This window comes from Medicago truncatula, chromosome 7, assembly GCF_003473485.1.
Source record: "Medicago truncatula cultivar Jemalong A17 chromosome 7, MtrunA17r5.0-ANR, whole genome shotgun sequence".
In the NCBI taxonomy this organism is placed as follows: domain Eukaryota; kingdom Viridiplantae; phylum Streptophyta; class Magnoliopsida; order Fabales; family Fabaceae; genus Medicago; species Medicago truncatula.
Window position 1 is genome coordinate 28313238 of NC_053048.1, and position 11767 is coordinate 28325004.

Consider the following 11767-nt stretch of genomic DNA (forward strand, 5'->3'; position numbering starts at 1 on the left):
TTCGCTAATTTAAAAGACACTAGTATTCAGTAATTTACATTTCAGGGAGGAAAATTACTACTACTTGATCAAAAGAAATACACTATAAAGTAGAAAGTTGTACATAATTTTACATCATTCATGGATTCTCCACATGAACTTTTCTCTTCTTGAGACCAAAAGGAGTAACCTCACTATCACATACATCCGAACCATGCCAAACATGCCTAGGCAAATATCGTCGGAAATAGAAGTTATTAGAGCTAAGGTGAGAGCCCTCCAGCACCTGAACTTGTGCATAACCCGGCCGCCAGTCATCGTTTCCGAATAACTTGAGGTACAAGTAACATATGGGGGACTCGACACAAGGTGCCGTGACCACGAATTGATCTACCATGCATGCTTGAAATGGTTTCCTTGGGATGTCATCAAGAACCTCAGGCTCCAATGGGTCAACTTGTCTTAGGTGCTTGATATTTAGGTGTCTAACCAATATTTCACTTGAGTTTGTGCCTCCAAATCTTAGGCTCACACGATTTGAGGTTTCAGCTCCCCATGTGCATGTGGTTTCTATGGTAATGACATAGGTGCAGTTTTTCTGCTATGTTTAAAGACAAAGTTTGTTAGCATAATGATAGGACTCAAATATCTGTGAATTGACATCTGATTCCATTATGTTATGCTATTGTTTCAAAACTATTAAAAAAAGGCTAAAAATATATTAAGATTGTTTACACTTTTTATTGTGAAATAAAGGAAAAAAGAAACCTAGGGGCAAGGTTGTCAAAATATCGGGATTTTGCTCAGGTCGAAAGAGGAGAGCAAAATCAAAAATCCTAAAATCGCAACCAAAATCGAAGGATTTTAATCAACTACTTTTATAGAATCGATATAAGAAATCGTAAAATCACAATCAAAATTGATGGATTTTACCCAAATAAATAATATTAAATATATGTTATAAATGATATATAGTCATAAATGACTTATCGCAATCAAAATCGATTGATTTTACCTGTTTTAGAATTCTACTATGGATGTGAGTCGTTGAATGTGAAAAAGTCGCAAAATCCTGAATTTTAGAATTTAAGTCGGGATTTTGACAACAATATTGTCTAGGGGACATAAATCTTACCCAAAAAAGCAAGATACAAGGAATTAAAAAATCAAAAGAAAACCAATAAATACAAATGAAATAAGCCTGATCAAGACTTTCTATAAGAACTTGTTAACTTAATCAAAAGACCAGTTTTAAGTCATTTGAAAAACCTTCATGAGCTACTAGACCAGTTTATTTAAGTATATCTAAATAGTAATATAGTTACCTTTTGTTGTGGTGCTACTGCTTCTAGACTCTCACATCCAGCAACAAGAATTTGAAAAAGCACACAACAAAAGAGGAAATGCCCTCCATTGTTCTTTAGCAACTTCATTTTGGTGTCTTTCAAGTACAAAGATATGAACATATAGTTGCATTTATTCGTTTAAACACAGAATATATAGATAGACATTCTGATTATTCATTCTTAACTTGACTAACTCGTAAAGTGCATATTCCTAAATATTTTAATGTTATGTCTCCATATATGTTTTTTTTTTTTTAATTGAAAAGAGATTCCATGATCAATTTCACTTATGCTTTACTCACCTTACTAGTGCTTAATTTTTTCTTGATTAAGGGAAAGTATCTGACTAATTCTAATCCATTGTCGAAATAAAGGTAAACCAAAGCTAGATTCCCTTGCATTTTAATCACTTGATTAGGCAAACAAGTCACAAAAATTTAATTTATTTTGACAAAACAGATTTTTTATATCATTTCATTTTCAATATGAGATATAAGTATGATAACAAAAACACGAAGATAAGTGTATATGTGAAAGGATAAACTCATACTCAATAGAAAAAAAAAAAAAAAAAACCTTGTAATATGCAAAGCTAGGAAGAAGAAGCATTTGAGAATAGAAAAATTCATTATTCACCAATCTAAGTGTTGAAATTCAAGTTAGGAGTTTCGATGGTTTGTGCGATAAGTGAAGTATATGTGGTTTTGGCAGTACTTTAGTGTGAAGTCGCGAACTTAAAATTTAGAGTTAAGAATGTTTTGAGAAGTGACTGCTAGGAACATTCATGGAATTGTTCCTAGGAGCCTTCAATTTCGGAAGCTTTTAAGTTGGTACTCAAGAAGAGAATGAGAAATATGAAGGATTTTGATTTTACGCAACAGTGTAATTTAGAAACGGCTAACATGGCTAATGCGTTGTGAGTGTTTCATTGTTGTCGGCATTGAGGGCTAGTCACGAAGAGCTTTATGAGATGTTTGGAGATCAAAATTTGGAAGTCAAGTTTGAACCTAACACTTGAAAGCTATGTATTGCCAAATTTGGAAAGAAATTAACACGCGCGATTTAGAACTGGCTACAATGGTTTTGTGTTGAGGATTGGAAGACATTTTTTTCGTGGACACTACCAATGTATGTTTACCGTGTGTGAACGATCAAAAGAGTAAGTGCTTGTGAACGGAAATATTTACGTATGGTATGGAATGATTGAGGGAAATCAACAAGGATGTTGAAATTGGACTTGCAATTTAGAAAGATGTAGAACAAAGGAGTTCTACGAGAATTTCCGTGAAATTAATTTTTATGGGAATAATTGATAAAGGAAAACATAGTATGTTAGTGACGCAGATGTTGGCGATGCTTACAGTTGGACAACAATGCAAACGTGAAGTGTTTCAAGTTATATTTTGGGATATACAATTTCGTGAGAAACATGAAACTTGAAATGGATTATGCGTTGAGAGAACTATTGAATTTGGAGTGACAAGAATGTGTCAAGCCTTAAGGAACGAATGATTAGGTGGAGGTTGACAGGTCTACGACAAAAAATGGAAAATTTCTAAGTGAAAGAACGAGAAACAAGATGAAATATGTTTGCCCGTGAATTTGTACAAAAATTATTTAGTGGTATGGAAGTTGATTGATGAAGTGAAAAATTTAAGATGCTAAGACATGAAGTAAACTTTAGGATTAATGTCTGGAAGGATTTATAAGATGGATGTTGTTGAAGTATGACTTTAAAGGTGAAACAATGTATTAGTAAATATTGTGTATGACATGAGTTGTGACATTTTGGGCCAATGTCACAAGATGTTTCCGTGCAATTGTCAACATGTTGTGAATTTTGAAAATGATTTTTATGCAGACAATCTACACATTAACTAAAGATTCATTAGGATTTCTTAACCTTCTACACATCATGAGGGAAAGTCTACACACTAGGATCTAAACATTCTTCAATGCTATTCTAAGAATTATCAGATGAATTTTGTGGTGTTACATAGATTGTATTAAAGTCTCTTCATGGAAGTGGTTTTTACTAAGATAATTTTGATTTATTCCTTGGGTCTTGAGCTGAATATTAAGTGTATTTGTTTCTTGGTTCTTCCTATGTGTAGTTGTTAACTTGGACTAACCTAAGAGCATTAAGATATAAGTTAGTAAATATTAATATTTTCATTCAGACAAAAATGCTTACTTGAGTGTAATTTACTAAATTATCCTATATTTAATCTTTTTTGAATGGGGTAAATGATTTTTTTTCAAATGAAAAGGTGTATACTTGCTAACATAGACCTTAATGTTTTTAGGTTGATCTAAAACCATAGCAAGTGTATACCTTTTCGTTAGAATACTCACTTGTTACTATTCAAACAAATTTTAAAATATAATATATTTTTGTAAATTTAGGAAACAGTTTTTGAAATGTTTTATTGAAAAATAAAAATTGAGTGCAATTTTAAATAGGTTAAATATGTTTTTGGTCTCTATAAATATATCAACTTTTCGTTTTAGTCTCTTTAAAATTTTTCTTCAACTTTTAATCCTTATAAAATTTTCAATCACTACTTTTGGTCCCTACTTTTGTACGAGGGCAAGTGGATTTTTAAACCATTTTGATAGTAAGATATGTGATGTCGCAGATCCAATCCAAAAAATTTGTGAAAGAGGATAGTAAGATATATGAAACTGATTTATTAATCGTAAGATTAAGTAGTAGAACGACTTACAGTTGGTATCAGTGGATTCATTGAACAAAATTTCAAAATTCATTGAACAAATATTTAATTTAAAATGGAAATTGAATTTTTTTTGTTGTCCATTTTTAATTAGTAATTTTTTTAACAACATATAATTAGTACTCTCTCCGTCCCAAATTGTATGGCGTTTTGGACATTTCACATATATTAAGAAATGCAATTAAAATTGTGTGGAAAAAATATATTATGAGTTGTTTTACAAAATTGTCCTTAATAAATAATATGAGAAAGATAAATGAAAGTATTGATAGAAGAGATAGTAATAAATAGTTAAGGTTATACTAATAGAAATAGTAACATTAATGTTGCATTGGTATTGTAAAACGACATATAATTTGAGACAATTTTTTTTTCCTAAAGCGACATACAATTTGGACGGATGGAGTACTTTATATTGATGAAATTGATTGCAGAGAACATGGTGAGGACAAGACAATTTTCAAAAAAGGTGTATGATATAAAAAATCGAAAATTGCTGGAATGTAAAAAGTGATGCCAATGTTAAGTTGGATGTTGCTAAGAAAAAGTGATTCTCGAAATGAAGTCTTTAATGAGAAGATTTCTTAATAGAGCAAATTATAAGACATTAAAAAACATGGGCACCTTTAATTCTGATTTTGACCAAATTGCAATAATATTGGTCATTCTAAGAAAATTTAATAATTAAATAATAAATATTTTTTTAAATAATTATGTGATATTCATTTTTATAAGTGTGATCAAATCATGTGTCTAAATCTTTTAGGTCCACACAAAAATGGCTCCTCTCAAGTTAAGGGTGATATTAAATTTGTATATATAGCATGACTTTTGATTTTGTCCCCATATTTTTGTTCTTTTGTTTCTGTTTTCTATTATTTATCTGTTTTTTAATACCTAAATATTTTTTTTCTTAAAAAACTGATTGCTATGGGGCCACAATCTATAACACATTTTTATTTTCTTTCCAAGAAGCTAGGAAAACTATTTTATTTTAATAGAGATGTAACAAATCACCTAACCATGTAAACTTACTATAATTATGTCTTGTTTTCTTTTGACATAATCATCATATCTAGCTAGTTGATGATTGTCGATTCAGCTGCATTTGGATTATATTTCATGATATTGACATATGGTAATACAAAAATATGGTACCAACATATATATTGAAGTGACATATTAGACAGAACCCTCTTACTTTGACAACAAGAAGAACATTGGTTGAGAGAGAGCTACATTTGACCAATGATCTACTCAAATATTATTCAATTCATTTCCATTTAAATGCACCCTTATATACACAATGAAAGAGAATTAAAACTATAACTAATAATCATAATAATAGTATAAAAATTATTAAGGAATTTTGACTTGCACAAGAAGGTGATAAACAAAATAGGATGTCTTTGACACCACTCTAAAGTTGTTCCAACTACTATTATAGTTCAATGTCAACAATGTTGAGTTCATCTTCAATTTGAATATTTTTTGAACAAGACTTCTATTTGAATATTACATTATATTCTATCCAAATATTCATACAACTACGTCCTTTCATTCCTCTATATATAGACCAAATTTTTTTTTTCTACATTGCATCAACACACTTTCAAATTTTAAGTCTCATAGTAACATTTCCAAGACCAAAATGGGTTTTTCCCTTTTTTCATCACTTAAAATCCAAGTGTTCATTTTTTCATTAATTAATTTTGGTTTCTTTGAGGTTGCATTGGCTAGTACAACAAGACACTACCATTTTGATGTACTACAATAAAAACACTCTTTGCAATTTTCTTACAATTTCGTTTTGTGTTTTGATTTTACTTCTTGGTTTTGGTTTGCATGTAACAAAATTGAGGTTATATATTAATGCAGATAAGGTATGAAAATGTAACAAGATTGTGTCACAAAAAGAGCATGGTAACCGTGAATGGTCAATTTCCGGGGCCTCGCATCGTCGCTAGAGAAGGTGATCGTCTTATCATCAAAGTGGTTAACCATGTGCAGAACAACATCTCCATTCATTGGTAAACAACAAAGCATTTTGTTAAATATTGTAAAAATGTTGGTATTTTTATCATTTTAAGTTTTTATTTATGTCCCAAAATTTTGGTTTATTTAGAAAATGAAAGTATAATTAGACAATGTTTTCTTTTTTTTTTTTGTTACAAGACAATGTTTTCTTTTATACCCTTACAAAACTCAAAACAGTACATTAAATAAATTTATGTTAACCAAATTTCTTACATTGAAAATAGATGAGTATTAATTTGCAAAATTAATGAAACAAAAATTATTGAATATTGTTTTTGTCAAAAAAAAATATTGTGAAAAATTGAGATTAAGTGTGATGCATATTAGTACTATGATAATGTGAAATTATAAATATGAATAAAAAACAATAAATAAGGGTAAATTAGTCTATGTTTAAGTTAAATTTCTATAAATTTATTAACCTTTGAGCATAATGTTATCTAAATTAAAAGCTGTGGTATTTTTGAAATAGGCATGGCATTAGACAACTTCAGTCAGGATGGGCTGATGGACCAGCATATGTGACACAATGCCCCATCCAAACAGGTCAAAGCTATGTTTACAATTACACAATTAAAGGCCAAAGAGGAACACTCTTTTGGCATGCTCATATATCTTGGTTAAGGTCAACACTTTATGGTCCTCTCATTATTCTTCCCAAGAAAAATGTTCAATACCCTTTTGCAAAACCTCACAAGGAAGTTCCAATCATATTTGGTAATGAAATTACTTAAGAGGTGAACCTTGTACTATATCTATCATATTTTGCATAATCTAATTAAAATTTAATTTTGGTTTTAGGTGAATGGTTCAATACAGATCCTGAGGCAATCATTGCACAAGCTCTACAAACTGGTGGAGGACCAAATGTCTCTGATGCATATACAATCAATGGACTTCCAGGACCATTGTATAATTGTTCTGCTAAAGGTATATCAAGTACAAATCAACACCTATGTTAAGAATGAAATATGTGGACCTACACAAATAATGACTAAAATTGAAACTATGGACCTATATAAATAAGTTCATATAATTCCAATTACCACAATAACCAATTGATAAAACAAGTGCACATTCATTATATATTTTAGCCACCAATTTTTGCAATATGGTCTATACATTTCTACTTCTAGTTTATAGAATTTTTTAATTTTTTTAAAAGAATTATATATAGGATTCTTATGAAATATGATCAACAATAGGGTTAATGGTGCTTTACCCCCTGTAATATAGATTATTTTTTATTTTTCCCCTGTAAAATATATTTTTTGATTTACCCCTGTAAAAAAAAAAAAAAATTAATACGATTTTATTTTATTTTTCAGAATTTTTTCGTTTTTTTATGACCTATTAGGGGGATATTCCAAAAAATAAATATTTTACAGGGGGTAAATAAAAAAAAATATTTTACAGGAGGGAAAACCAAAAATGACCTATATTACAGGAGGTAAAGCACCATTAACCCTCAACAATATACTTTAAGAGATTGTTCCGATTGACTTATTTAAATTTATCTGTATTTGTGAGACTATGTGAGAGAGTTTATGGAATTAGGTTATAAAAAGTCCGTAAATTGTTTTATGCTTATTTCAATACGCAAGATAGCTTACGGAAACAACTTATCGCCTATATACAAACAATTTAACTTTATTTTATCTTTTGTAATAGAAATAACTTATATATAATCACTTATACTATAAATTATTAATTAAGCTGTTTATCCAAACAATGCCTAAATATAACATGTAATTCTCTACAGATACATTCAAGCTAAAGGTGAAGCCAAGAAAGACTTACCTTCTTCGTTTAATCAACGCCGCACTAAACGACGAATTATTCTTCAGCATAGCAAACCACACTCTCACAGTTGTTGAAGCAGATGCAGTTTATGCAAAACCTTTTGTCACAAACACAATCCTAATTGCACCTGGACAAACCACTAATGTTCTTCTCAAAACCAAACCTCATTACCCAAATGCTACATTCTTAATGTTAGCAAGACCATATGCTACAGGCCAAGGCACTTTTGACAACTCAACAGTTGCTGGAATCATAGAATATGAAATTCCATTTAATACTCACCATTCAAATTCTTCACTCAAAAAACTTCCACTTTTGAAACCTATTCTACCTCAACTTAATGACACTTCATTTGCAACAAATTTCACTAACAAACTTCATAGCTTAGCAAATGCTCAGTTTCCAGCTAATGTTCCTCAAAAAGTTGATAAGCACTTTTTCTTCACAGTAGGTCTTGGTACAAATCCTTGCCAAAACAAGAACCAAACATGTCAAGGACCTAATGGAACAATGTTTGCGGCATCGGTGAACAATGTTTCTTTCATAATGCCAACCACAGCACTTCTTCAGACACATTTCTTTGGACAAAACAATGGAATTTACACCACTGATTTCCCAAGTAAACCTATGAATCCATTCAACTATACCGGCACACCGCCGAATAACACTATGGTGAGTAATGGAACAAAGGTTGTGGTTCTTCCTTTTAACACTAGTGTGGAGCTTGTGTTGCAAGACACTAGTATTCTTGGTGTTGAAAGTCACCCTCTTCATTTGCATGGATTTAACTTCTTTGTTGTTGGACAAGGATTTGGTAACTTTGATTCAAATAGTGATCCACAAAATTTTAATCTTGTTGATCCTGTTGAAAGGAATACAGTTGGTGTTCCATCTGGTGGATGGGTTGCTATCAGATTCCTAGCAGATAATCCAGGTTAGTTCATAATTTAAAATTTCCATTCAAGTTCAATAGTTTTTCTTCAAGCGATTGAGCTCAAGTGGTTAAGGTTAAACCAATAAATAGTTCCAGAGTTCGATTCATAGCTGAAACAATTTTTTGTTAGATTTTAATACCTCTATATCAAATTTCCTATTACTCGGCCCCTTTACCCTAAGAATCGGAGAGGGTTAATGCGGGAAAAAATGTTTTGTATCATTGTGATAATTAACATAAAATAAAAGGGAACCCCACTTGGGTTGGCCTGATGGTATTGGCTAGGGATCTGGGAGTGTGCTCCTCCTCAAAGTCTCAGGCTGGTTCCAATATGGGTGGACTAATTTACCTTCTTAAAAAAAACATAAAATAAAAGGGATTACATAAAGTTTAATTGTGTGTGCAGGGGTGTGGTTCATGCATTGTCACTTGGAAATCCACACAAGTTGGGGTCTTAAGATGGCATGGATTGTTTTGGATGGAAAGCTCCCAAATCAGAAGGTGCTTCCACCTCCAGTTGATCTTCCCAAGTGTTAACTTCAATTTGATTTTGGCTTTAATTTGTTTTAACTTTTTTTTTGCCTTTTTGTAATTCAATGTTGAGATGTTGTTTATCATTGGTTACTTGATTTTTTTAAATTGGGAATTGAGGCTACTTGAGGCAGAGGGTGAAACTTTTTATTTTTTTGGGTGGGAAATTTATTTAAACATGATGTCTTCTTGACATTGAAATTGTAATTCATTGATTTGAGTGAATATAATTCTTTATTGAAATTTACTAGTATTGTTAGTAATTTTCATGATTGGTTCATAGTATAAACAAAAGTTCAAATCATAGAAACTGATCCAAAATAAAACAGCAGACTAAACCATAAACGATTATCTTGAGATTAGATGATCTTTTACCTCAAAAACAAGATTTAGCATTGCATAACAAACTTGCATTACATAAAGAAACATAAACAAACATAATCATCTAGGAAAAATTGCAACTAGAAAACGAGTTACTACATTTATCAAATAAAAACAATTTCATATGTTGAAGTTCTCTCCCTAATCGAAAATAATTCATTGAGAATTTCAAGCTTCTCGAATGGATCGTCTAATGATGCTGGAGTGTAGAGTGCCATGCACCGTAGAGATGTTGAATTTTGCATGATATACTTCACAAATCCAAACTCATATCGATAATTTTTTATCGTGCACTTTCTAAACTGTGAGGAAAAGCATTTAGGAACAACGCGCAACTCCATCTGTTCATACCAACCTGCATCAAATGATTCCGAAAGTGGAGGCTTGTCAAATACAAAATTCTGAAGATTTGGACAATCATTGAGCATGCCATATACCATGTACCAATCAGCCCCGGTTGTCCCAAAGACAAGCTCCAAATGAGTTAAATTGGAAAAAACCGCACGATCATACACCTGCAAGAGTTATACAAAGACAAATTATGAGACAAATTAAAGAAACAAATGAATATAATTTTTTTAATTTAACCCCTACAGAAAATTACACATTTTCAGTCATGCATTTTTAAAAAATATGTAAAGACTTGAAAATATTATTCATATAAAATGTAGAGACAAAAAAAAAAAAAAAAAAAAAAAAAAAAAAAAAAAAGAACATTATTCTAACCTCTTCCAAGCGAAGAAATTGAACGTTACATAAGGCAGTCAGAGGAGGAGTAAAATAAAAAGGAACCAGATTAATTAGGTTTGCCTTAACCAAATTGGGTAATTTTTTAAACTTTTCTTTATGTTCATGAAACCCACATTCATGCATTTTTTTAAACTTTCCTTTTTGTTCATGAAACCCCCAATCATACTTCAAAGATAAATCTTTTGCTTCAATTTCTTCAAGAATTGGACATCCATTAAGAAATTCAGCAAGATACCATCGTTCCTTGAAATAAACTCTAAACAAATGAAGAATCTTGAGTGAGGCAAGGTCAATAGTAATAGGAAACTCACGAAAAGATATTACTTTCAACTTGAGAACAACAAGATTTCTGAAGCTTAGAATGTAACATGGAGATTGTGGAACGATCAACAAGAGATCGAGATGCTCCATTCCACGTTCAGCTACCGCAGTTAAAGACTTCTCAAAAAGAGAAGGTTCTACCCCGCCATACAAAGAAATGCGTACTTTTCTTAGGCCAATCTTCTTTTCAATGTATCGCGGTACCATTTGTGCAAAAAGGGTTGCACAAACCATCATCATGAAGTTGGAATAGGATTTGCCACTTGAAACAAAGCGTTTATCATCGATGTCGAGAGTGGGAACTGAGAGGTAGAGTGGAATCCATCTCTTTGAAAGAACACTTGTTGCATAAACATCTTCCGTTGGAAGAAAAGAGAGAATGTGACAAATAGTTTCATTTGGTAACAAGCTAATCCTATCGTCCATTTTGAAGTTTGAACAGGTTGCTAACAAATTCTAAACGTGTGAACAATTTAGTCCTTGATAACAATTTGTTGATAGAAAAAATTCATTATGTTTTCAAGTTTTTGCTCTTGATATACGTTGATACTTATAGTAGAAATTTCCCTACGTAATCAAACATGTCCATTAATTTTCTCAAAAAAATATTAAGACTTTAATGTAAGGAATGTGGACCAGCTGCGTGCACTGCATTGTAGGAGCAATTGAAAATTGAATACGAATATCGAAGGATTAATTGTAGTACAAATGTTGAAAATCGAAATGCTTTCAAAAAAATTTCATGCCAATTACCGAGGCGATTTAATTTTGGTGGCTACGCTAGTACTCCCTCCGGTCACTATTATAAGCAAAAGTTTACTTTTTAGACACATTGAATAATTAATGTATCTAGTTAATTAATGTATCTAGTTACATTAATTAACTAGATACATTAATTATTCAATATGTCTAAAAAATGAATTTTTGCTTATAATAGTGACCGGATGAAG

At 31.2% G+C, this 11767-nt stretch overlaps 3 protein-coding genes across 3 annotated transcripts; 1 reads left to right on the plus strand and 2 right to left on the minus strand.

Annotated features, from left to right (window-relative positions):
* LOC11410889 (embryo-specific protein ATS3A) lies at positions 1-1435 on the minus strand. Its single transcript, XM_003622992.4, has 2 exons — positions 1305-1435; positions 1-577 (listed from the first exon to the last, which is right to left on the minus strand). The coding sequence occupies exons 1-2, from the start codon at positions 1410-1412 to the stop codon at positions 119-121; spliced, it is 567 nt and encodes a 188-aa protein (XP_003623040.3). The 5' UTR covers positions 1413-1435; the 3' UTR covers positions 1-118.
* Positions 1436-5527: 4092 nt separating this feature from the next.
* LOC11409867 (laccase-17) lies at positions 5528-9625 on the plus strand. The gene is made up of 6 exons (XM_003622993.4): positions 5528-5825; positions 5939-6090; positions 6570-6814; positions 6899-7027; positions 7860-8834; positions 9241-9625. The coding sequence occupies exons 1-6, from the start codon at positions 5712-5714 to the stop codon at positions 9369-9371; spliced, it is 1746 nt and encodes a 581-aa protein (XP_003623041.1). The 5' UTR covers positions 5528-5711; the 3' UTR covers positions 9372-9625.
* A 225-nt stretch (positions 9626-9850) lies between these two features.
* On the minus strand, positions 9851-11243 carry LOC11415497 (F-box/LRR-repeat protein At4g14103). The gene is made up of 2 exons (XM_003622994.1): positions 10473-11243; positions 9851-10261 (listed from the first exon to the last, which is right to left on the minus strand). Exons 1-2 carry the CDS (start codon positions 11241-11243, stop codon positions 9851-9853), a joined length of 1182 nt encoding a protein of 393 aa, XP_003623042.1.
* Positions 11244-11767: the final 524 nt, after the last annotated feature.

Coding starts and splice junctions, on each gene's coding strand:
- LOC11410889 (XM_003622992.4), bottom strand. CDS start 1,412: ATGAAGTTGCTAAAGAACAATGGAGGGCATTTCCTCTTTTGTTGTGTG. Junction 578..1,304: donor CAGTAGCACCACAACAAAAG/GTAACTATATTA, acceptor TAAACATAGCAG/AAAAACTGCACCTATGTCAT.
- LOC11409867 (XM_003622993.4), top strand. CDS start 5,712: ATGGGTTTTTCCCTTTTTTCATCACTTAAAATCCAAGTGTTCATTTTT. Junction 6,091..6,569: donor AACAACATCTCCATTCATTG/GTAAACAACAAA, acceptor TTTTTGAAATAG/GCATGGCATTAGACAACTTC. Junction 8,835..9,240: donor ATTCCTAGCAGATAATCCAG/GTTAGTTCATAA, acceptor TTGTGTGTGCAG/GGGTGTGGTTCATGCATTGT.
- LOC11415497 (XM_003622994.1), bottom strand. CDS start 11,243: ATGGACGATAGGATTAGCTTGTTACCAAATGAAACTATTTGTCACATT. Junction 10,262..10,472: donor AATTTCTTCGCTTGGAAGAG/GTTAGAATAATG, acceptor TAACTCTTGCAG/GTGTATGATCGTGCGGTTTT.